The sequence below is a fragment of the Stegodyphus dumicola genome, chromosome 8, assembly GCF_044657685.1.
Source record: "Stegodyphus dumicola isolate Sdum_Otavi_A_Nest chromosome 8, ASM4465768v1".
Taxonomy (NCBI): domain Eukaryota; kingdom Metazoa; phylum Arthropoda; class Arachnida; order Araneae; family Eresidae; genus Stegodyphus; species Stegodyphus dumicola.
In genome coordinates this window covers 95,229,404-95,257,270 of record NC_140775.1, presented here as the reverse complement: position 1 = coordinate 95,257,270, position 27,867 = coordinate 95,229,404, and the positions used below count along the sequence as shown (strand labels likewise).

At 32.7% G+C, this 27,867-nt stretch overlaps 1 protein-coding gene across 5 annotated transcripts in view; it reads right to left on the bottom strand.

Annotated features, from left to right (window-relative positions):
• Window positions 1-27,867, bottom strand: part of LOC118189578 (delta-sarcoglycan-like) — a 181,871-nt gene that overhangs the window by 113,029 nt on the left and 40,975 nt on the right. For 3 of the 5 annotated variants that reach the window (XM_085822127.1, XM_085822129.1, XM_085822130.1), the window contains 2 exons: window positions 23,087-23,314; window positions 8,964-9,065 (listed from right to left, as the gene is read on the bottom strand). In XM_085822127.1, the coding sequence (XP_085678253.1) occupies window positions 8,964-9,065; window positions 23,087-23,308 (324 nt within the window). In that variant the 5' untranslated portion in view covers window positions 23,309-23,314. The remainder of the gene's footprint in view (window positions 1-8,963; window positions 9,066-23,086; window positions 23,315-27,867) is intronic. The other 2 variants (XM_085822131.1, XM_085822132.1) reach the window with 1 other exon arrangement.

The window sequence follows — 27,867 nt, the reverse complement described above, 5'->3', positions numbered from 1 at the left end:
TTTCAAGTATTACTTAAAAGATCACATATAAATAACGTTGGCAACGACATGAAACGATTTTACTTGAAGTTCTTAAGTTTACACTTTATCGCTCTGATAATCGATGTATCATAATGGAACTTTTCTAACTTCGTAATTCATTTACATACTTATGAAGTGAAATGATGTAATGAGTAATAGCGAAAAGAATAGTAAAATAAAAAAGGACATGCTCTCAGAAAAATAATAAAAGCGGATACGATTATATTAAGCGCTTTCAGTTGATGCCTTAATAATTCTGCTTAGAAAGAATTTAAAACGATAAAATTATAACTCACAAAAGCTTTAAAAATTAACTTCAATAATTAGCCATAATCTTATTGCGTACATTTCACATTCTGTACCAAGTTCGTTAAATCTAAATAAAAGCTTTTCCAGATTTTCTCTTGAAATTCTAATTTATTCTTTTTTTAAAGAACTTAATAACTCTTTTCTACGGAGGTTAAAAATACCCTTGTTTACTTGATTTACTGAGTTTTATTTTATTACTTAGAAAAAAATATGATTTAACACAAAGGATCAAATTTCAGTTTGAAAATCCGAATAAACCTTGCGGCCAACAAGTACATCAAAGAGAACTTCTCGGATTGCAGAAGTAGGAAAGAAAAACTACAAATTATCATTTTTCGTTCAGTTTTCTACTAGATTTCTTGTTCTTTCTCTTCGAAAATAATAGGAAATTAGGTTGACATTCTTTTTTTCCCTCCGAAGGCAGTTATAAAGTGTTTGGTTACTTTAATAAAAGTACTTTTAATAAAAATGTATCCTACATAAGTACTCTTTTAGAATTTTATAACTTGTTTTTGTTAGAGAAACATCTTCATTTTCGATTTAATTGGGTGAGTAATTTGTCTTTTTTTTTATGAAAATTTTAGCTTGGAAAGAGTTTAAGAATAACGAGACTTTATTCTTAAACTCTTTCCAAGCTTTATCTACTTGTGGAATATTTTTAGAGCAAAAGATTTGAGTTATTTTCTAAACCGAAAAATAGTTATAAGAAGTAATTAATAGTGGAGTGCTTCTAAAGAGGTACTGAAAAAAAGAACAATCTGCCTCTAATATTATATAAGTGGCCCACCAGCGGCCGAGCGGTAAAAGCAGCTGAACACTGGTAGTTCGGCCCGGGGTTCGAATCCCGGAGAAGGGCTGGTTTTCGTGGTTTTCCCCATGTGTAACGGGGATACGAGCCAGTTTCCCTTAAAAAGACCTCCACGGGGCATCCCTCCCTTTCCGTGTAGTGCCTAAGGGCGGAGCACGTAATAAGTAAAAAAAAATATATATATATATATATAAACGAACATAGTGTTTGCTTATAGAATGATATTCATTTAACGTAAATGGAAAAGTAGTTGTTTGCTTATAGAATGATATTCATTTAACGTAAATAGAAAGTAATTAATAGTGGAATGTCTCTAAAGAGGTACTAAAAAAAAGAACAATCTGCCTGTAAAATTTATAGTGCTTGTTTACAGAATGATATTCATTTTAATGTATCTTAAGGTCTCTTAGAAAGGTGTCCTCTGGAATTTCTGAAAACAGATTATATTTGTAGCCGAAGAAGATAAATAATTGTGGGATGTTTTAATCTGGTATAATTCATGGTTGCAGCGGTGTATTAAATTGAAACCTGATATGTATTACTTTACAGAGAAATTATATCGCCTTAAAAATGCTTCAAATATCACAGAATTGAATATTTGTTTAAAGAGATCTACTCTGTAAGAATAGATTTTAATTTCAGAAAATTACGTACTTAATCTTATAACATTTAATGGTTACCGTTAGATATCTTCTTGGAGAGTATATTAGCCAACCGAGACTGATTGCTATTGCGAATGCCGAGCTTCGACTTAAAGGTTGGGATGTTTACGCATCCCCCCCTTTTTCGCGCAGGTGCCATGACGGTCTATTAACTGTGTTGTTTAGTGGGCTACGTTCTAAGTGTTGAGATGGCTGAAAAATCAATGATTTGATCGCTACCGATAAGTTACTCAAGAACAAGAGCACGCGGACATTAAAAAAGTATTTATTGTTAGATGAATATTGATTGCAAATGCATAAATATCGACTTCTATATTTTCAAAAATTCCTAGATTTAAGCTCGTTATAAAATTTTTCTTTGGTACTTAGCTGCGATATGATGCCTTGTTCCCAATCAGGGTCAGATCGCTGGGTGCTAGAAGTACCTCTGGGTAAAAGAAGGTATGTATGTGCGTGGTGTACACATCCCTGACCATTTAAAGTGCACATCAGCAAACTGCCCGATGAACAGAAAATCATAGAGAAAAGCAGCGAAAATATTTTCTTTACCAGACACGTTTTCACATTTGTATTTGCTGTAATTATCTAGATTATAAGGTATTTCTTCCGCCTTCTTAGCGTGTCTTCATGGTGTAGTGGTTCTGTACGCTGGGCCGGTATACCAGAGGTCCGTGGTTCGATTCACTGAAGGTGATTGCTCTTTTATCATTTTGCCTACTTCCAAAAAATACCTAATGTCTCTGCAAGATAATGCAAAATACTTTTATATTTTTGATTGCTGAAAGAGTTTTCGTTGTAAGGTAGTTTTGAGCTACATTAATTACAATTAAATTAAAACATAGGAAAGATCAAAATTCGTTTTGGAAAATTTTTCAAATATCATGAAAATTTCTTTTGGAAAAAAATTTTGAACATTCAGCAAGAGAATATATTTAATTTAGATTCTTTTTAGTGTTTCACTTTGTATAATAAAAGCTAACAAAGCCAACCGATGGAATATTTACATGTCACCAAATTTCATTTGAAGTGTTATGTTGCGAAAATAAAATAGAATGAATGGTTATTAACCGAATAAAAAAGCTGATTGAAGCTATCTAAATTCTCATTTCATTTTGAAGAAGAGGAATACCAAGAAAATATATATCCATAAATGAAAACAAATGTGATACTGAAAAAAACTGATACACAATATCCCTCTCAAGAAAGGAAAGAATTTTATCATTCATTCGCTTGAAAACTAGTTAGCAGTTTTCTTTATAAACGGCAAATAAGACGGCTTTAAGAATAATGCATATCTAATGTAGATATCGAAGATGAAATGAAAAATAATGCATTTAATGTTATTTAGTGGAAATGAATGGCAAAGGAAGTGTACAATAATATGAGGAACTCTTATTATTAAGATAAGATATATTTCATTATTTTAGGAGATATATTTATTATATTATTTCTTACACTATTATTATTATCTTATTATATTAAGAGGAACTCTTAAGATACTGAACTCTTATTCAAAATCCTCTTGTCTTTTAGAGCCAGAACTTCTAAAATGTAAGTTATAAATCTTCTGTGTTTTTGGTGACATTTTTGGTGACTGTCAAATCTTTTATATTCTTTTAAGTATATGAAATCTTCGCTACGTTTGGAGCGTGCGATTTTCATGTTTTTATGCTCAGAGAAATACAATGGGGAACGGTGAGTTAGGCTGCTTATTTTTATGTTTGCTAATAGCTGCAGATTTTATAGAATTGATGAATTTGGTTAGCTTTACGGTTAGCAGACAGCTCTCCTTATGGCAGCTTTTTTTTTCTCGTAATAGTTATTTTCGTCCTGAAGAGGTTCGTTATTATTAAGTGTTTTTTATGCCATATAAGTCTCGTTTGACCTCTTTCTAACTTTTTACACAGCTTTACAAAGTAGTTTAAGCTGTTGTATATCATTTCAATCGTTGTTTTTCTGAATGAAATCAGACATGTGAAAGTTAATTTGCCGAAAACGACACGCGCAGTTCCGATATAAGAGCTTTGACTTGAGCTGCTGACAAGGGCAGCAAATACCTTGAATTCATGGATTTGTCTCAAATTCTGCATAATCGCAAAGATACCTAAAGTAAGTACAACTGCAAATGCTGCATGCATACGTCACGAGGAATAAGGAAGGAAATGATGCGTGATTTAATGTTAATTAGCACAGCTAAGGAATTTTAAGTTTACTATCATATATTTAGCTCAGATTGTTTAAAGAATCATAAGTTAAAATAACTATGAAATTGTTATTTAACAAGTAAAAGAATTTTGCTTAAGTAGAGCAAAAATTAACAATCTTCACGAAATTTAAAATTGAAGTGCTGAAATAAGAACTTATATAGACTTATTTATCAGTCATAAGTATCTTCAGGTTTATAAATTAGACAATAGTTGCAGGAGTATCTTCCAGGACAGAAGAAAGAAAATAACTAAGTGACTGATACTCTGACTGAGGTAAAAGGGCATAGATACAATCCTCTTTCACCCAACATATAGCTTGGCACACGTTCGATTTCTGCTTCCCAGTTTCATTATGCAAAAGAGACGCTAATTTATTCTAACAAGAGCTAACGTCGAAGAAAATTAATATTATTTAAGTTTCTCCAATTACAATAAACCCCAACAGCGTCACGGATGACATCGTAAACGAAAAGTTCTCAGTTCATATCCAGCTGCAGGAGATCTTTTTTTTTATCTGCTTTATTGACTCTACGGGTCATTTATATCTTCATCTAATATGAGCAGTCCTTATAATTTAGAAAACTATTTGGTTACTTTTTAATATGAATATATATTTGTTAAATATAAAAATGGAAAGAAAATTGGGTTCTATTTAACCTCTTTAACATACAAGTTTGGGTACTGAATGATTTCTGTCTTTGTTCTGATTTACTACGGGATTTAAATTGTCTGACTGCATAAATGTTTTATTTTTTTACCGTTTTCTTTTGGAGGGTTTAGACTAAGCGGGACTAGCTCGGAAGAAAACCAAGCCTGGATATTATTAGCATTTGCGTAGCAAATTTGACCATTGCCTTGATCCCCTTTTGGCAATAATAATCTTGGAAAGAGAAATCTAAACCGAGATGAGAATAATTTCAAGGAAAATATATATTCCAGAGAGAAATAATGTCGCTGAAGACTTTGACATAGCGAGTAACATCTGCTGAGGAGGTTGAAACATCACCCCCATAAGGTTTTACAGTTTTTATTGGGGGGGCACCCTTTTGTCATAGTGGTAAGGAAGCCGGCTGCCATACTTTGTGAATGTGTTCCTGGAGAAGACATGGATATTTATTAAATTTTTAATATCTTTTAAAACATAGGGTCACCTGAAATACTTAAACATGGAGGCGTCTGACATTTTTTGAGAGGTTAGTGGAAGAGGAAGAAGGATGAGAGACCCTCGGATCTCTTTTCCTTCAAAATTGAGAGTTGGAAAGTTTCCTGCTATCCCCTGTAAGGTGACCCGGGGTCTATGAAAACAGGATTTTTGCCTTCAAGCCACGATAAAATTCGTGTATTTGATAATGTGTTACTATCAAAGAAGTAAGATAAATAAAAAAAAACTGTTTTTTGGAAAGTCTTTGTATATAAGATATGAACTTGTCATGATTAGTGAAAATTTATGTTATGCTGTGGTTTTTATCTGTGCTCAAGATATTAGTTTTAGACTTAGTTCCTTAACTTATATCTTGGAGAATAAAACAAAGTGTGACTAGTGGAGTAATCACTCTATTAATCTTACCACTTTTTGATAATTTAATAGCCATATTTCTTTCTTCGCATTTCTTATATGAAAAATGTTATGCCTATCGTGTCTTTTGCTGCATCAATTTTGTTTTCAGTTAAACCTAAATAAATGCAGGTTTATTCAAATTTGAACTGATGCTAAATTATTATAAAACTATTCCGTAGATATGACTACGGGGTTCTACTTTTATCGACTGCTAAACCATTTGAAATCTGTATTATTAGTGTGTCTACAATTATTATTTCTGAAAATAGAATCACAATAATCTGAGAAATTAAAAAATGTGAGATTTATATACAATCTTACCTGTGTAAAATCTAATAGAATAAATAGACGCTACTTGACTTGGGTAGTAATAATTAACTTTAGCAATATGAATTTAAATGTTTGCAAATAAAGCGTTTTAAACCACATGGAAAAGGCTTCATGAATAATTATAAAGTGAAGTGAGTCTGACGGTAGACAAAAGCTTTAATCAATTTGTAGAGTCATTAAGTTATTTTGAAGCAGGAAACAAGAAAAATGTGCAGTGTCCTCGCCGAGACTCGAACTTAGACCTCTCGAATACACGTCGAGTGTTCTACCGTTACACCACGAAGGAGTACTGGAAAGAGGGAGAAAATACCTTGCATACTTCCCTTTTTTAAAAGGCGATTGAGGATGTGGGGACCAGATCGCCAAATCCTGATGTTGACGAATTATTGTCCACCACCTTTTAGTTCGTGTGCTATTGTAGAGTCATTAGGTTACCTTAAGCAGGAGACATGAAAAATATGCAGTGTCCTCAGCGGTACTCGAACCTGGACCTCTCGAATACGAGTCGAGTGTGCTACAGTTTCACCATGAAGGCATGAGCTGGAATGAGGGAGATATCTAAAGCGGCCTTATAATCGAAAGCGGCAAGATAGACGTCATTCGTTTCGTTCCAGATTTGATTTGCTAATTCATAGTACGCAAGGTACGGAAACCAGAATTCTCATATTTCTCTTTCCCAGCTACTGATTTATTCCAAGAGCTTTGGGACAGATATATTTTAAGTGCCCTATCTCCACAAAAGCAGTGTAAAGTTACAAGCTAATAATAAATAAAACAGACATAATAAATAATAAGTAAAATATGTGAAAAAACTGTATTAACATCAAGTGTCATCCACTACAAGTTTAAAATAATGTATTTGAACATGAGTGGATGAACATAAAGTATTTTATAAGGCTTGAAAATTTGAACAAGATATAGGGAGAGTGTGAGTTAATAGTAGAATTTAAAAACAATCATCGTCTTGTTAGCTCATTCAATACAGTACCCATTAAGAGACAAATATATAAACCACGTTTGGTTCTCAATCAAGGAAAGCTGTTGCATACGTCTGTGATGTTAAATGTAATTTATTTAATATTTTAGCTATTATTCGGTTTCCAAAAATAAGAATTAAGATTTATTTAAGAAGCGACAATTTTAAAATATTTTCTCATCTTCTCATTATTGGTTTTAGTACAAAGTAAGATCTGAATAACATTTGAGTTTTTTCGGCAGTTATTAACACCTTACTCCACTTAATGATAATTTAACAATTAATTTCATTCATATGCAGCGCCGTGTTCATTTTTAAAAAAAAGTAAATTTGTGAGAGTGTATGAATTATGCATGGGTGCTGTTCCTTTAGAACAATATCTTGTAATTTTGAAAGATTAATTTTAATTAAAACGAAATTAACACAGAAGGACTAACACTCGAATGATAAAATGCTAATTAAGTAGAGTTTTTGGCAGACAAAAATTATTTTAAATAAATAAGCGAAGGAGCTCATGTATTATGTGCTGCTGCAGTTAGATTAATATAAAGAAACGATATGTTTTACGTACACCATGTTGCATTTAATAAAGTTTCATTGTAGAAACATACACGTTCATAAACAACCAGAAATATTCTTCCGAAATGCATTATAAAAAGAGTGTCAAGCATCTTTACGTTTATTATCTCATTTTAAATGGTACCTTATGTCAAAAAATACAGCAGAGAAAGGGTAATAAGATATTTAATTAAAACTAGCAGATGACGATATCATTAGTATTTTGCAAAATGTAAGTACTTTGATATAGCTTTGAAATCTGAAAAAAAAAATGTTTTGTGAGATTGCATAACGGGAAAATACTGATTACTTTTTTTATTGAAATAAATGTTTGTAACAGAATCATGTCCTTTCATCCACTGGTCTAGAATACGCGGTTTCAGCTGCACGAGTTGTACTACTTCTGCAGAACTGTATGAAATTAAAGAAATATGTAGTTTACAAGTTACAAAATGCACAGTAAGAGGGAGCATGGCATAACGTATTGTAACATTGGAGTCCAGTCTCTCCTGTTATTGTCTTACCATGCAATCGCAATTCTGAGCAGAAATATGCGTGAGCGATTGAGACCAAAATTTTATTGCTTATACACTGCTTTGATGGTAAAGCATTCTTTCGGTTGCATCATCCATTGAAATTGTACGTAATGTAGGTACAATGTTTTTTCATTATTCTGTCATTTTTGGAACATTAAACAGAATCGTTTATTTACAAAGGTTCGAGAGAAAGTGCAACATACATACACAATACAGAATACTCCAAACTTTATTACTGGACATCATGTATTAAAAATGTTTTACTTAAGTGATCAGTTATTTTTATGGTAATGGTTTTTTTTCCTTTCTATTTTCTCCATCACTTTACACCAGAATATAGCTAGTTCAACTAGCATTCGTAGGATATGGATTGCAGAAGAAATCGAGATTTAATATGCAACTTAATAATTCCTATTTTATACGTGCCATCTATATTAACTTGAAACTCACAAACAGAAGTAGAGAGTTTTTGACAATTTTGAATTTAACCTTACAGGTTATTAATAGTACCTGATATTTAGTTGTTGTTAATCTTTCCGTATTTATGAAGCTCAGTGTTCAAATTTAATTAGTTTGTATCGATGGTAATTCGTCTTAGCAGAATAAAGTAAGGTAGGACAAGGTTATGTGAGCAGGATAGGGATTCCATTAGTTGGATTACGGCAAACCACACTAGGATAGTCTACCTAAGGAATGCTTTCGGGGAAGAGATTTAGGGAAAACTGGCTCATATTCACCTTAGATACAGAGGAAACTATAAAAACACCCATGCATTTAGCAGCGTCCTTCAGTTTTATCCACTTGACCACTCAAGCTAAATTACGTCAAGCCTTCTTTTTTAATCTGTATAATAGCAATTAAATGTTTCCAAGTCTTAATTATTCTTTCAAGTACCAATTCTAAATTATTTTGGGAAGTGTAATAACGAACAAATGCAACTATACTACTATATTTTAAGTATGCATGCTTATTCAGATTAACCGAAAGCGAACTCTTACCTGATGTGCAAGAATTTTTTTAGCACTCAGACTATCTAAAAATTCTACGTCGCTGTCCACCCAAAGGCCATCTTCAGAGATCCGCATCTTTCCTGGACCTTCCTGGAACAAAAGAAAACAGTGAACATCACGTCGAAGACGAATATTTCCTGCAGACATTGGCAAACAAAGAAGCTTTTTTCCAAATGTCCAATCTCCCATGCCGCAAACGTTGCGAGAATCTGATTTAAAAATAATGCGATAGCCAAAGGACAGGAAAAAGAATTCAGCAGTATTTGTAGGGCTGACGGAGCAGAAAAATGCGATTTTTCAGTCCAAGATTTTATCACAGCACCTCCTGGCGAATAGTTAGCATTGAGTTTTCTCGTGAGCAACACGTGATCCGCGGGCCAAAATATCATTATTTCTTTTTCCTTCAAATTTTGCTCATTTCAGCCCTGCTAATTTTTTTTTTTTTTTTTTGTGATTTCGTTTGAAAGGAGAAATAAATGTTGCATTTAACAATTTATTTTTATCTTCCTTACATTTTTGGAAGTGTGTAAAATGTTTTCATAATATGAATTTGAAATTCTTGCATAATTAAAGGATTTTGAAGGCAGAATCACATGATTATATCTCTATGCATTGCAATTTTCGTAAGCTAAAAAACTGCATTACTTTCTGATTACCTGATACTTTTTAGTCAAATTCATTGAAATAGTATACGATTCATTTATCATAATTAGTATGAAGTTTTAGTTCTTAGAACTTAATCATTCGTTTTACAACTTTCAAAACTAATAGTAAAGAGACGGGATGTTCGTTATTTCAAACAGCTTTGAAAAGATAGAAGAATTTTATGACTGCTTAACAATAAAAAAAGGAAATAGCCAGAAGCAAAGGAAAAAGTTTTTGTGAGAATTCCTTAGAATAAGTTTCGAATGATGTCAAAAGAACTAGAAAACAAAAAACAGTATCTTTTCTTTGCATAAGATCCGAATAATATGAAAAGTTTCGCTATGTTATACAAAGAAACGAATATAGGGAATAAAATTTCAGGACGTTGAGTGGTAGCCGTTTCGCCGTTAATTTTTATTCAGCTTCTTTTTTTGTTTGCTTGTTAGTTTTAGATTCGTATGTTGTAGTCGTCAGCAACAGTACGCAATAGCCAGAATGAGACGCATTTCCAAACTAAAACCACTGTGCCATTTTCCTTTAATCAAACTAGTCAGAACAAAAGGACAACACGTCTCATATTTTGTGGGAAAGTCTACGCTGCTTGTTCTCACATTGTCATGTCATCGATGCAGTAATCTGCAACAGGATATGTCCCAGAAAATGCAACACATTTTGTATAAATTCCTAAGTTGTTTAAATACAGCTGAAATGAGTTTCGTTGTAATTTCATGAAACATTTTTAAATTCATAAGGGATAAACTATAAAATCATTATAGAATTCAATTATTTTTGTTGTTACTTATGTTCACTTGTCTGACGTAGTTAGCCCACGCCCACGAAATTCCTTGTGGCAAGCCTGGCAAGATTTCGCCTGCCATTGGCAACAGCCTTGAGAACCTAACATGTAACAGTGCGAATTGTCACAGTTCCGCCAGCTTAGTGGGGAAGTTTGATGGAAGGGGAGAAGGGACGGGTCCAAGGGTCCTCTACCCCTCTTCCCTTCCACCAATCTACACGATAGGATTTTCGGCTCGCCGCATATTTAGAGTGCATCCATGCCGCACCTACACTATACATTTACAAACATCTATGACTTCTCCAGTGTTCGAACCCGGTCTCTTCGGCACAGCAGTCAGCGACGCTAACCACTATACTGGCTGGGCTGCTAGAATTCAATTATACTGAAACAAAGGCATACTCATCAAATTATTTGCATGTTTCAATGAAGCAGGGTGGTTTATTTAACCAATTTACTGATGCAGTGGAAAATTGTACGATAACTCGCTGTCATTCCACATGTGTGCCAGAATATCACAATCCACTAAACTTACAAATCGCCTCTAAGTTGAGAAGATATTGGAGATTAACGGTTAATGAAATTCCCCGAAACAGTATCTTTGACTAATCCCACGAAAACAATTCACGAGGTGACTAAATTCAGAAGACTGAGGCGGTCACCACATTATAATATCATCCCCTTGCTCCTGTGCGTTCTGTCCACATTAGTCGACATTTTGACTGATATATTTTCGGAAATGGTCTTGATAATATTTTTTTTTTTGTTGTGAAAGGACAACTGTTTGGTTGTAAGAGGTCTGTGGATGTCCTGCCAGTGACGCTTAGATGTCTATCATACAAGGAAAGATAAACACATTGAGTTGTTTTGAAATATGTATGAGTGCGCGTATATGCATCGTTTTCAAAAACAAATTCTTACTTGGCTTTTAGTTTCGCAGTAGTTTGTCGTAGGCATTTACTTCCAGATACAAAAACGTTTTGAAAGACACAAATATTCATGTGACATTTTTAACTAAAAAATCAATTTTGTAAAATTTACGAACTCTCAATTTTTGTATGTTCTTCATTTCTATGTACTCATATTTAGAAATATGTTATACTTGCTATAAAAATTACAGTATGAGAAGTTTGATACCGGTACGAAACATTTGACCGAGATATTTAGTTACAATGTTGGACAACATATTTTGAGATAGTACAGAATTCATTTTCTAGCAAACATTGACAGTTTTCAGTATTGTCAAAACCTCTACTCGTAGCTTTATTTAAATAAATTAAATAGTCTAATGAGTTTTTTATATAATTTTTAATGTAGGATTCTTAAGTAATGAAAATGTATGAGAATATTATTCATGTATTTCTAACTTTCAATATCTGCAAATTAATTTTGTAAAATTTCTTTGGGCGGACCAGTTGTAACAAAACTATATATTAAAGAACATGATACATTAATAAATGACAGAAACAATCACAGAATAGCATTTAAGGAAAAATATAAATTATAATATTATTCTACTTTATTTATGAACCGACCCCTCAAGGCAATCTGAAAATGATTTCGAAATTGCAAACTTTGAAATTTAATGACGCGTTTAATGTTTTTCGTACGAAGTCGAACTTTTTGCGCTTTACTTTTTCTAATGAGTATAACATTTTATAAACTACAAGTATATGAATTCGGGTAAAGTATAAAAAGTTAGATTTCGTATTTTATACAAACTTAATTAAAAAAAAAATTAAAAATACCAAAACACGAATCTTTGCCTCATATAAAACACTTTCGTATCGGGATGTATATATCTGCTATTAAAGGTTGCGAAAATAAAGGGCGATATAGCAAACAATATAAACCTTTAGCGATATAGCGAACAACCATAAACTTTGTTAAGTAGCGATAGATTTATTTTAAAGTATAAACAAATCATTTTATTTAAATGATCTTTCTTCAGTTTATCATGTGGTACTTAAACCAAAACTAAAAAGTTTTATTGCTCAAATCAATAAATCCTATTCTCAAACTTTGCATCATCTTCAGCTGGAAATTTCAGCTAAATCCATCTCCTAATCGCATCTGATACAATAATCAGTTAATTAGCAAATAGAACGCTTTTACTCTACATGCATGATCATTTCTTTCTTCCATTTCAAGGAAAAAAAAACCTGCTCTGAAAAAAATTATCCTCTGTTACTAGTGCCCATTATGGAAGCTGAATGCTTAAAAGCGCAGGATTAACCACTGATACCCTGAATCAATAACCGTAAAATGGGGACATTTTAAATTGTCTGGCACATCAAGACTGATAAGAGAATCCGCGGTGTACTTAATTCCAGTGATGCCGATAAATTTCAGAAGGACTACACTTATCTCGCTAGAGGACAATAAGATAACGTAAATGGAAGGCTCTTAAGTGAACCTTGTAAATTAAGCACATCTGAATTTATGTCGAAGTGTTGCCAGCATGATGACGTTAATTGTAACCTTTCAATTTGGATCAATGCTCTTTGGTGGTACATTTCACTTTACTTTTTTCATTTATCTTATGATAAGGTTTTTAAGAAAAATGTATATTTGTATTATAGTTAAAACCATTAAAATATCAAACTTCAAATGGGATTGAAATACTCACATTAAGGTTTAAAGAAGAATATAAAAGGGACGTAAGAGTATCAGAAGGAATTTATCATCTAAATTTAATTTTCTCAATAAAATGAAGAGGTCAAGTGGTACATATTATTTTCTTGCATAGTTACTAGCCTTTGCAATATAATACCCGTGCCTAAGAAGTTTCTAAATACCAGCAAAATTAAGGCCTTTTTGACTGAATGTCGACACATCCTTGCATGGTTTAATATTTTGCTCATTTAACTGGAATTCTTCCCTCCTAAAATTCTTGGAGCAGTTTTCCGAGAGTGCCAAATATAGAAGCATACTGATTTTTAAATCTCATATAAATCTGAGATGGAACGACGGCTTCGTTAGTTAAAAACCTGATGATGATTCGTTGCGCAAACTTTGCTATAAGCTTACTGCTCTGTCATTTTGATCACATCTGACAAATGAGATGACAGAGAACGTAATACAGTAAGGTATTTCTCCCGCCTTCTTAGCATGCCTTCGTGATATAGTGGTCAGAACATTCGAGAGGTTCGAGGTTCGAGTCTCGGCGAGGGCACTGCACATTTTTCATATCTCCATCTTCAAAAAATACCTAATGTCTCTACATTGGCGCTCAAACTAAAAAAGGTGGTGGATGATGATTCTCCACCACCAGGATTTGGCGCCTGGTTTCTTTAATCCCCAGTCTCTTTTTAAAAGGGGACATATATAAGGTATTTCTCCTGCCTTCCTAACATGCCTTCGCGGTGTAGTGGTCAGCACACTCGGCACGTATTCAAGAGGTCTTAGGTTAGAGTCTCCGCGACGGCATTGCACATTTTTCTTATCTCCTGCTTCAAAATAACCTATCGTCCTAAAATAATCAATACTACATTCGAAAAGTTCAGATATGTAAGTATTTTTCAAATGAGTCATGATTACGTTGATTCTTCCTAGAATTAAGTATTAAAATACTTGTTTGTATCTGAAAATCCCTCGCACATGTTAAAGTTTGGAGTTTTCAACTAGGTCCCATCCTTTACCCTCTCTACGGCGTCTTCTCATAGTTGCATACGATATCGATGAAGGCCTTTTAAGAAGGTGATTTTCTTAGAAATTATGATAATCCGTGGTAGTTATTTATCAGTTATAACCCTGAATTTATCTTATTGGAAGCTCTTGGGGTTTACTAAAGAAAAATACCAAAATAGAAGTATGGTATATCGGTTTACTATGTAATATCTCCATTATAATAAAATTACAATTAATTAAGCAATAAAACAGCGAATGTTACAGCTCAAAATGCAATCGCTTTCAAGCCTTATAATAGAGGATATAGAATCTCGCGTCTGTCCGCAACATTTGCAGCCATAGACTGGTCAAGTTTATTTATCTATGAATTAAAAGGTTATGGAGCGATGAGGCCCCTGCTAAGTGGCATATGTGTCTACGATATTGAGTAATGCTTGAGCAAAACGGTAAACATGTACAAGGTCGCAAAAACAGCTAGTGCCGAATCCAGCAGTGCATGTACAATTTTAACAAGCAGTATTATCGAGTAATAAGCATATTATACGATTATTTAGTTGACTTTTTACTCTCAGGCTGTGATACAAATATTAGTGATCAAGGTAAAGTAGAAGTACCCAGCACGTGACACTGTTCCTAAGTACGTTAATAAGCATACTGTACAGGAGCTGTGTCTGAAAAACAATTCAATAAGTCTTTAACAGCAGTCTTTAGGAACAACACGTCTTTAGCAGTAACGGTCCGAAAATTCAAAACACCATTGAATTAAGTGCAGGAAATTGTAACCGTTCTTGAGCCAGGTGGTAAAATGGAGCACAAAAATTCATGAAACGTGTATTAAATCAGAAAAAAAAAACGCGTGACATGGGTTTTGTAGTTTTGTAATTCACTACTAGTGTTTATAAAGGGCGCCAAAAAAGTAGTATCAAAATTTTTAATCTAGTACATATTTTATTCACAATCTCAAACTGCTCTTCTGCTACGGGAGTGAACTTTAATACTTGTGACATACGTATTGAACGTAGCTGTGATTTTAGCGTTGTCAGTATTGTGATGCGTACGCCAAAGTTTAAGCAAACTTAACTTTTATCAGCACTTTACTACGCTTTGGTGTGCTGAACGTATACAGCATAGGTAACTTTATGATTAGGTACGATATTTCTGTTGATATTAGACTACCTCTATTCCTTACTATTTTCCCAATATGTAGCTTCAAACACTTGCGTGTACGGAAACCATTTTATACACCCTGTTCTGGGAGTTTTGGTAAACTGCGAAATATCACACATTACACATGTTTTTCGCTTTCATGCTTTATCAGCTTTGATTGTCATCGGGATGTCCGATAAGTTTCCTTGTTAGAACAAAAAAGCTTCTTATTTTTTTAAAATTCTTTAAGTGAATATTACTTTAAAATATGGGAAATAGATCTTCAAACTTCAAAGATCTTGCATAACAAACTTTTTAATAACTGCAAAAGCTGTTGCTGTTATATATATGCAAAAAATCTGTTTATTAGAACTATTAAATTTGATTAACAATTTTGTTTTTGAATTTCATGAAGTATATCAACACACTTATTAATTAACTGATTACAAGTTTATTGTTTTAACTTGTTTAAACATACTTCCTGATCAACGTAGAGGTGATGGCTGATGATTGCCATACCACTGGAATAGGGTACGAATCCCGCAGAACGCTGTGATGCTTGTAAGCCTATAGTGTCTATGCAGCATGGGGACACTTAAAATGCTGGTCAGTCTAAAAGTCTTTTCGAGAACTTTGGTGATAGGGAATGAGAGATGAAAGACTCTCATATCTGTCCCCCGAAGTGTTCTACATCAATAGTAGGCAGAACCTTGTCGTTCTCGGGGGTGTAAATTCGGTCATCCCATGTTGCACATCTTGGGTGTGTCCAGCAGTTTGAAACATCAATATTAGTCACGATATTGTGGGTAAGGTTCACCGGCACAGAAATAATTAAAACAGAGTTTGCAAGATCGAACAAAAATGATGCTACTCATACCCGCTAATAGTTATACAGATCTTCTAACATGATCTCCTATTAGAAATAAAACAGATAATGAGTCCCTGCGGCGGTCATTTTCACTCTTGTTGAAACGCTCTTTTCAGATGGCTAGAGATCCTGAACGAAGAAATGCTAGGTGCATTTACTGTTTCAAGAGCCTATAAAGTTTAGTTTAGTTTTAAGAGCCTACAAAGTTCCTATAGAATGTAAATAACACGATCTGGCTTCTCAATCCATTTAATATCTTCAGTTTCCAAGAAATCATCCACTAAATTAACCATAAATAGACGAGCGTTGCCATCTATGAAATTGAAGTGAGGCTGATTACACCACCGAAAAGACAAAATTATCTACTGTTTGTGTCTGTTGTTCTCGTTCTGTTGGATGATGACCTGCTTACCATTGCGCACACGAGAATACGTTTAGCACGGTATTGAGAACACCGACTTTGGATGAGGCACTAGGTGGAGGAAATTTCTCTCATAGACGAGTTCCGATGTAGCATAACTTCTAATTCATGGCGTATCTTCATCTGCAGATAATATCCCCTTCGAGCCGGGTAGCGAAAACGCGCGCTTATCGCGGAGGCCGGCAGTGTCTTCCGCGAGCGTCTCTCCAGGGCCGGGGGCTTTTTTGCTACTAAGCCTAAATCCATGAAATTTCCGAAGTATCAACGCATTGTTTACTCTATAGAGTATTTAAACGGCTTATGCTTTATAGATATTTATATATATATACTTTAATTACCTTATTTCTTGTTTAAATGTATATTTTACATATTTTATTTTAATTACTCACCATTTTATGACTTTTAACATTATACATCTGAAAACTAAATATATTACTTAAAATTCTCTTTTCGTATGAAAAATTTTAAAACAGGGATCTACACACAGTCCTACGTTACATTCCTTGAACTCGTAATAACTCATTTGCCGTTTTGGAGGATTTTTCCGGGAATGTGAACAAACGAAGCATCGTCGTCTCATTTTCTTATCAGTCTCTTCCGAACAAAGTTTTGGAAAATGTCTTTCAGTTAATCTTTCAGAATCAATATCAGAATATCAGAATTTCAGAATCAATATCTGAAATATTTTGCATCATTTCTGCTATTTCATGCTCTGTTAAACATTTTCGACGCTTCGACATTGAAACGGTAAAAACAGAAAGAATTCACGTCTAACAAGATCTAATTATTTTCTAAAAACTGAACTGTAAACGGAAATACTCAACGCTTTAGCGCATATAAAACTTCTACTTACAATAAACAACTACCACGTGCGAATAAAGTGCGATTTAAAGAGACGTCATAAATCACGCCATTCGGAAACATTTAGTTCCTCGTTTGTTTATATAATCAAAAACACGTGTATGTGAGTCATGCTTCTCTCATTTCGAGTAGAAGGTCTAATGTACATGTATCTGAAACCATATGGACATACAGTGCCATCTTGTGGCAGAAATTATAGTTTGAAAAACGTCCCAAGGTACTGGCACAAATGCGTGACAGTCGGTAGAAAACGCAACAATGCTCTGGCACGCCTGCGTGTCGGCCGGTAGATAAGAGTGTTCGTTCCTGGCACGTATACGTGACAGTCGGCGCGAAGGGGATATGGAATGCGCTACCTATTCTCTAGCATTCGAGAGATGGACGCAGTACGTCAGTACGCAGTACGTTTGATGGTCTTTGTAGGCAGCATGTTAGGCGGGCGCACAGCCGGTCAGGTCTTCGACAGAGGCACTTTTGAGAGCTAAAAGATACAGAGAAGAGATTTCAGAGCCCTGTGTTTGGATTTACAGAGATGCAGTTGACTCTCATTTCATTTCCATATGCGCTAATGTTCGTCCACATTAGGCTAATCTGGCAGATTTTCTGGAAAGTGAGGATTAATCCGCATCTCTAGACATTAACCGTACAGACCATATCTCAGGTGCTCTTGGGAGGGCAACTCCAACTCGCCTTCTCTGTTTATTGAAACCTCCAGGACCTGAAAATGTCGCTGTTGCAGGAGTGAGACAGATTGCCATAGTGACTGTTAAACTGCCGTATTTGCAGTATGAGTCTCCGTTGTGAATTTGTTATGGCCGTTAGAGAGGACCATATCCCTTATGAACTTCCCTTTTGACTGATTTTGTAAAATCTTTTTGAGATATTCCTGTGCCTATCAGCCTTACGCGCGATCATGCATATGTAGACTGCTATATAGTATACTTCGTTTTGCATTATAAAACCTATATCCATACCAAATTTTGTTCACATTTGCTCGATAGTCCTGCACATATTCGACAAAACATGAAACTTAATTTTGAACACCACTATAGAACTGTAAATATATAATTAAGTTTAAAGATGTTGTGGACCATACATGAAAAGTAAAATATCAGTTATTTCGTATAGGACTTGCCCGACAAATCCTTTTATGAAGGCGTCTGTTCTTCGTAGTAGTTGCTTCGTTACTAATGTTTAAATTATAGAGTTTGGCTTGCTTTGGAAATATAAACTAGCTCCAAACTCTCAAGAGACGTCAAGCGAATTATCGCCGCGTTTCAGCTAACTGAAGAGAGTTGAAAATGTTTAAAACAACCTTTTTATTAAAGCAGAATGTGAACGTAAGTGCAAGTCTTGTGCTGACAAATCAACCGCTATTTTTGGCAATGTAATTAAAGTAACAGTCCAATTCAAATTCAAATTTAAATGTAGACTAATAGTGAAAGATTACACAATTATATTTAAATCTACGCTGGCTCAGGAAACTCTAACCGGTGAACCCAATTTAATATCGGAGGCAATAACACAAAACACATAATTACAAACCTATCACAGCTGTTATAATTAAAGTAACGTGTTCTCAAGAGACGCATAATCACGCTTTGTCTTACAATACAAAAACCTCAGCTCAAACACTTTCTGTCACATTTACATTCTGGTGAGAAAACGGAAAAGACAAATTATTATTATTACAAGGCTAAAATTACAAATAACGGATTAATTTCAAGTAATAACCTTATAAAATAATATAAATTAATTCAATCTAGTTAACTAATAATAAATTTACCATGCAAATAAATGTTTACTAAATTGAATTTCTTGTTGAAATGCATATGAATACTTATTTAGAAGTTTATAAACTCATATTATTCATGCAAATAAAATTTTATAATTTTGGATTTCTTGAATAAATCATATTAGAATACGTATTTATTGGAATATTCTAATTATTAACGCTATGATAAAAAGTTAGTTTAGATGTTCGTAAAGTAACTTTTTTTTTTTAACTTGGACTGAACATGTTTGGCTTCAAATCGTTAATCTCTGTTTAGCAACGAAATAACATAATTTAAACAGAACGTGAAGGAAAAGATATTATTACACTTTACATGTTGATAAGCTTTAGTAAGAATTTAAAATTTCTATAAGGATGTTGAGAATTCTTTTTTTAAAGCTTTTAAACAAGCCTTACCTTTAACAATAACAATTCATTTTATGAAAGGAATGTTTTCCTGTTTCATCATTCTAGAAAACAGACGAAACAAAGATTCATTTTATTACGAAATATTGAAGATACCGCATTTTTGTTACGAAATATTGAAAGAAGAAAAAATGTTTATTCAGTTATTCTCATTTCTCTGAGAGAAAAAAAAAAACACTTCAGCTTCCCCCGTATAAATGCAAACGAACGTCAAGTGCTGAGCATAACTATTTGATTGCATTTCTCGCATTCACTCTAGTAAAGCTACGAATTCGATAGGAGAAAATATGAAGCAGAATTCCTTATAAAAACTGTTTACATTTGCTGCAAAACTTATGAGGTTATAAATTTACGAAGAGATGAAACGTGAATAGTGAAAAAGTTTCGTTCTTCTTATCGGCAACGGCAAAATAGAATTTCTTAAAGGCATGATCCGAGCAGTTTGATATAATGAATATCGGTAAAACATATTAAAGACAGAACAAGACTTTCAAAACAGAAAGGCTGCAATTGAGCTGGAGATGAATAAAATGAGTTCATTTTGTAAGCTTTTGTTGAAGATTTACGAAAATAATTTTATATAATTGAGAAATTAAATCCTCTTAAGAAATTCTTGATTATACACATTGATAAAGAATTTTCATTTGATTTTTATTTACTTTAAAACTGATTAACCTCTTTAACGATTCTGCACATTTTTTTTGCCTATTTCGTTTTTAAATCACATAAACGTTTTGTGATTTTTGCCATTTTCGAAATTATAACCCTAGAATCTAGCTTTTTCAGATCACTTATATATATTTACGAAGTTAACATATTTATGTCTCTAGCTACTAATGGTATGTATATTAAATTGACTGTTAAGTCTCTCGAAATGGTTTTAATATTAGATAACAACTAGATTATTTTTATATATGTATGACAAATATGAATCTGTCTTTCGAAAACTTACAAATGTTGGAATCAGTTGTTTTAATCTAATACAGTTATATGCAAAATGAATCTACAGAGCAAGAAATTATAATCTAATTTTTCTGTTTAAGGAATACAATATAGTTTGTTAAGGAAATAAGATAAATTAAAGTATAAATAACACACCGAATAAGAATTATTAGTTATAAATCTATTAGCTATAACACTGAACAGATTTTAGAAAAATTTAACTTTCGTGTCGTTTTTTTCTGCTATCAATAATTTCGCAGCTCCATACTTAAAGATTTACTTAAAGATTTATGAGTTTCTGGGGCATATACAGAATTTCTTGCCAGTGTTGTTTAATATATATAAACTAAGAAAGCCTTAAATCTTCACAATAAGGAACATGAAACATATGTTAGGAACAAACACACGACTTGTTGAAAGGGGTCTTGCTCAAAAAATCCTCTTTTCTATTTTTCTTTCGTCATTTTTCCTCTTGCAGCTGAAGAAGATTATTTTATAGTAAAACATTCGAAGCCAGTACTGAAAATTTATAAAATATTAATGCTGATTGCTGTTGTTCAAACCTTTAATAATAAATATGATATAATTTTAAAAAAATATCTGAAAGCTTTCAGAATTTTACATTACGCCCAAAGGGGCTTTTTTTTTTTTTCATTTACATACACATACACGTTTCAAGAGCATTTAGTCTAATGTTCCTTTGGGATAGAAATATTAAAAAGCAAACTATATTTAGAATTTCCTATAGACAGTCTCGCGCGCTGGAGATAAAAATGTTTTTTTTTTCGTACAGTGTTGCCACAGCTCGTTTTGAAATCATTCAGTTTGTTGATAAAAAATTCGTTAAAATTTCACGAAATACGAAACACACAATAAAACAAATGCGAAATTCAACATTCGGGGTTCCAAGTTCCACATTTGGGTGGAGGACAACATCATTCAAAATTTGATGGTTCTAGGTACCGTTGTTTTTTCACAGTGCAAAAACATGCATACGTTCATGCAATGTCTTCATCATTTAATATCTTTAAATATAATACAGCGAGATAATATCTGGTGGCAACAATTTGAAAAGTGATTCAGACTTTTGTAATGATTCAAAGCAAAATCCCGTTTTGAGAGAAATAGGCCTTTTATGCTAACGCTTCTTTGGGATAAAAATTAAATCTAAAACCATACAATGAATCACCAGTAAGTATTCCCAGTGTTATATGTGGGCATAATTAATGATTCCCTTTGAAAAATATATTAAATGCCTTTAATTCGTAAACATTGTATTGCCTTATTTCCTCTTTATATGTCTCAGATTATAAGTTGCAGGAACTATTCCGTTAATCCAATCAATTCCGTTTTTAGTATAACTAACAGTATCTTACTATGTCTTAAAATAATTAGAAATTAGTTTTGTAATCATTTAAAAAACAAACATTTTAATATAATATACCTAATAGTTGACGATTAATTCGAGAAAACAATAAAATAAATTTCTGAATTTTTTTAAAAAGGAAACATTTATATACAGGGTAGTGCATATTGCACCTACCAACTTTAAATAACAATAGAAAAACAATGAATGCATTTATAGAACCCTTCCATTCACAGAGCTGAAATTGTTTTCGAGTAATTTTTTTACCTTATTTTGAGAGGCTTTGTAATTAGAAATAAATACCTATATCAGTACTTGAGGGAATAAGGCATGCAGGTATGTTTTCTTGAATAATTTGTATAAATCTCTTTGTACAGCAAAGAATTCTATCTCTGAGTTTTTAATTTACCTATTATTTTATCGGTTGTAATTACAGATTTTGAAAAAGACGTATTTTTAGAATGGTTAAATTATATGGTAAGGCTAATTCTCCTTTCAGAGTTTTCTAATATTTGATTAATTATACTAATTATCACTAATTAACAACTTTTAATTCTCACAATAGGTACATTATGATAGACTAAAGCTGAAATTTCTTATTTGGCTGCAGTTGTTCATATATAATGAAAGGTTTTCTACAAATTTTAGTTGTTATTTTCATTAAAATGCGTTCTGTGCCTTCTTAATTTTACCGTTCAAGGCTCAATTTAAACTCATGCATTTAACTAGATTCTTTTGATTTCAATTTGATTGTTCACACTTGTTACTAATTCCTTTACCTGTTAATCCACTAATCTATTTGAATGCTGGATGAGAAATCTTTGTTATCACAAAAAGCTTTCATGCTGAGCTTCTTATTTAAGGTAAATAAATTCCATTCTGAATCTGTTAAAATTTGCTGAAATCTAATTTTTAATTAAATTTAATAAAACTAACTGAGCTTTGAACATTTTAGCTCCTGTTAGAGTAGGATGTTGTCATAAGCTGCGAATTTAACTTCCATATATTAAAGGACAATATTTTGAGTCTTTTCAATAATCATGCAGTGAAATAAATTATTTTTAACTACAATTAAAAATTCAAAAGGAATTAAATTAAACTGTCCTGAGAAATCCATAATATCATGGGTAAATAGAGTGATTATAGTAATTAACAACGAACTAGCTACTTAAGGTGGTCATTAAATGTTTACCACAGATTCCATTAAAAGTATAGTGAGAGAAATAATATACTGACCGATGTTAAATCCAGTATTTTTATAATCCACAAGATTAGAGTCATATTTATAACCACGACTGAAACCAGAAGAATGAGCAAGAGGTACAGAGTTCGTTTCTTCCATCCAAATATTCCTCCTTGTGGGTACATAACTGTCACTTGAATAGTGTCTATTGGATTTACTTCACCATTGCACGATGTTCCCGGCACAGCCGCCATTGTTAACGTTTTTGTTGCCATTTCTAACTGCAAAGATATAGCAAAATAAGGTAATTTTTAGTTAAAAGATAATAATTAAAAGTGAATATCCAAAGAAAAATTGACATTTTTATTGAATTAATTCTAATTTACTTCGCTTAAGCTTAGTCGAGCAATTTGTTATCATCAGTAATTATTCACCAGGCATGGTTAGATATTCTTGTCAATGACAATATTTTCATCGTCTCAAGTTTATTATTATTATTATAATTTTTGGCAAAAATTATATGATAACAAAGCTTGATACTAATATCATGGAAAGTTTTTTCTTAACAACTTTCATATTACTATGCATTTGTTCGCTTTTATAATGCATGCAAGAAGGGTGTACCTAACGCAGTACGTAACTAAAACTGAGCTAGCTTCATACATTCTGCATTCTGATGGTCGAATCTTCGCGGATAATTTTTAAGTGGACGTTAGTCAACAAACACAATTGTTGGCTTCAGTATCTCTGCCAAAAAAAAAAAAATAGCCTGACCCAGAGAAAGGAAGATTCTATTTCTTAAACCCATTATAAGACGTGTCTTAATTTGAATACATCTAATTGAATAATATTCTCAGTTTTGGAGATAGGTCTTTTTGGTATATCTGAAAACCCTTTTTGCTTTTTCTTTCCTTTTTGCTTAATTTTTGTTTTATTTTATTATTCTCTTAGTTCTAGTTATTCTTTGGTTTAGCTTTCAATAAAATTATTCAATTATTCAATATAGCAACGAAATTTATCGCAGCTTATGATCATTTATTGATATGCTTTATACATCGTATTTTTAGGCAAATGATAATTGATGAAATAAGCAGACCATCTATCTGTTTCTTTATTATGTTTGCATATTGCTTTCTTTAGCTAATTTATCAGGAAAAAATTCGTTCAAAATCGTTCCCTTCAAATTTAATAAAATACTCTATTGTAAACAATAAACTTCAACTATTAGAGCTAAACAAATATAATAACTCATTGCTTTAAGTTTAAGCAAACATAAAAGAAAAGATGGTTCAAATTTTTCAACTTAAGTGTTTGAACCCAATAAAAATTCAGTGCTTGGCAATTCATCTAAAAAATTTAGTTGTTTATCAAAACCAAAGATGCAAAATATGGTATATAATATGTAAATATAGTTTTCCACAACCTTTCTTTTGAAAGGATATGCGGGTATCGGAACTTATTGAAAAGTGATTATTATAGGTTTTATTGGTTCAAAGATTTAAGCCTATCTCTGCAGATTTTCTGATAAACGGCTTGAAGCAACAAATTTGCTAACTGGATGTGACTGTTTAATTAATTCTCAAATTCTAAAAATTCATAGTTATTATACTTTAGAAATTCGTCATTATGTCAGTGTATCAGTAAATGACATGGATAATTCTCAAATTTTATAAATTCAGAATTATTATAATTCAGGAATTTATCCTAATATCAGCATATCAATAAATGGCATAACTAAATCGGTATTCTTACACGCTTCAATAAAGCATTAAACACTTAACAAATGTGCAGTCACAAACACACATTAAATGAAGCTGTACTTAATCTGTGAAATCAGAGCTTCATTCTCTGTCAGACAGAAAACTTCTAGGAAAGTGTGCTTATTGTCGAACTCAAAAGCCTTATGAGTTTTAACCATTACCTATGAAAACATGTCTCAGAGTGATCAATCTTGTTAACGTTTTCGAGAAGTTATCTTAAGTTACTAAAGCCTTAAGTCTTACTCTTAAGTAAAAAAGTATAAAAATCAAAATACCAAACCTATACAGGCACGATGTTGAATAAAAGGCTAATATTGTTATAAAAGTTGACTACAATAACAAAACACGGATTTTGCCATCCCTGGAAGCGATGGTAAAATCCGTGCGGTTGTTATTGTGTTGAAAAGTTTAAGTTGTTTTGAAGAAGTTTAAGTTGTTTTGTTGAAAAGTTACGCTAAATACAAGGTTGTTTTTACGATTTTGATTGTCACATTAGCGTGTTTCTCTTCTAGTCTATACCTTCATGCTATTTGAAAATGCACAAAATAATTGTGTTTACACTTCAGAGACTTTTCATTTATGGTGTCAAAGCTTATGTTTACGCTAATTAAAATGAACTACAGAACAAACTACAGAACTACACTAAACAAACAGAATGTGAGTTAAATCTTTATGGAAATGAGTCATCCAGTGCAGCGTATCTTCCGACCCTGAAAGGCATTAGGTCTGAAACACAGGTACTGTTCTGTATCACAACAGTTTATAGTACGTGAAAAACTCTAGTTATCGAACACGTATCCAAATGGCATTTGGTGGAAGCTTCGCTGAATGATAATCTTTTACAAATCACATTTGGAAAAAATAATCGTATCAATGAAACCCTTTTCAACTACTTTATTCACTTTAAATATTTTGTTTCAATAAAATGAAAATGAGCCGCCAGACTTGGAAGTGGTTAGTGACGCTGACCAACGCATTGAAGGGCCTGCGTTCCAATCAGAGAATAGACAGGGATGTAGTTTGTCCGTCCCTTTATAGGAGGCAACGGTCGCCCACCCATTAGGTACCTCCGCAATAAAATGACAACCGTTTTCAGCTGTAGTAGTAGCAACGCCCATAAACTGTCAAGGCCCGCCTTTGGAAAAAGAAATAAAATGAGAGCAATTGAAAATAACGTAGATTTTTCTTTCTGTTATTTAAATACTGAGCCGGCTCGAACGAAAACCTGCAAGGCTCTAAAGGATATCGCGTCCAGATTGTGAAGGATACCGTGCTTTCAAGATTGTGAAAGATACCATGTCTCTTACATTACTGTGTTTCTTATATTCTGTGACCATTTCCACAATATAACTCTTCTATCTTTCTCAGCAATAAGCAAACTGTCCTTCATTCAAAATGAACGCGCTCTTATAAAGCAAAGTGTCTTAGAGCTCATAACATTAGAAAACTTCCCAAGAGCCTTACTTGCTTCCCATATTATAAGTATTTAACAAGTCTCTATCTATTAGAACAACTATGATTCGAATTCAGAGAGGAGATATTTCAAGATTCTTGTTCCGAAAAATCTGATGGGTTTCTATATTAAAGTGCGAATTAAATTGTGGTACACAATACTTTGCCATGGTCTGCATTTAGTCGACTGCGTCTTGTATCTTTCTCTATTTGCTTTTTAAGTGTAGGAAGAACGTAAAAAATTCATTTTAAAAATATGCTTTTTATTCTTATACATTAAAATCTTTTTCTTTCCTTCCTTGCGTATATCATGCTTTCAATTTTCTATACTTTTCCTTACTCATTTTAAGACTTTACATTATAAATATACATATTTAAAATGAAAATATGGTTTTCAATTACATGAAATTGTTTGGGACTAATAAACAAGTATTAAACTGAAGGAGTAACTTTAAATAGGGTAAACAACAAATCAAGTAATTCGAATTCAAACGGAAAACTATTTTATAATTTAGTTACGAGAATACCTGTAAAGAGAAGAATGGATAACTCTCACGCTATCACATTCTAAAGCTAACATGCACGAAGAGATATCTTTACTAATTTTTGAGAGCAAAATAAATGCCCCAAGCCTTATGTTATGTCAACATTCTGAATTTCATTGTCTGGCTGTAGTACAAATATTCGTTTCACGTTTGATTATTTACAGAAGTAAACAAATAGATTGGATTCAAAGCAAATGTTTGCTTACATTGCTTAGGTAAATAGCGTTTAGTGCAATTTACAGTAATGAATATGGTATTTTTGTCTCTAGTAACCTTTTAAATTTTATTATTCTACATAATAATGCAATAACATCTCTTTCAGTTCTCATCTGGAAACACATTGTTCCGCTTATCAAATCATTTTCCCCCCGAGTCTGCGAAACAGGTAAGCGCTGCTTACTATACTATTTTGAATTTACGCTTTTATTTTAATACTGTTAGTTACTTTTTGGCAAAATCACTTTGCCTCAAAGGCTTATTTACTTGACATATTTCGACAAGATACGAAGTGACGAGATAATTTGAATTCTCTCATCCTTATCTCTCCTCATACGAAATATCTTCCGTATCGCCTAGAAATAGAGCTGTCGCTCTGATGGCAGTCAGCCTGACATAAAGCAGAGATTAAAACTTTTATATGAAAAACATTCATAATCTCCAACTAAAGGGAATACGTATAACTTAAAATTTGTCTACTACTGGTGTACAAGAAAATTGTGATAAAATCAGGCTACTTGCCTTTAACTAACACACAATTATCAAAATTCAGACATTTTCGACTCCTAGCTGTGATCTTTAATTAACCATTTGCAAGTGAACCTCTTCTGCAAATCTTCTCTTTTACGTGAACCCAAGATCCGTAGTGGCTTATTATACTCGCCATTACTTTCTTTCTAAACTCGAACTGCTGAGTCGGCAAGAATAAAAAGCCAATAAACTCATCACGCACAGTAACAGGAGATGTAGGATAACTTTCATTATCAGTTAAATTTCTTGGAGGTGTTTTATATTTGCATTATTTTCTGATCAGAATGACATATGTGATATGAGTAATTAAAATTTAAACAGTGTTTATCT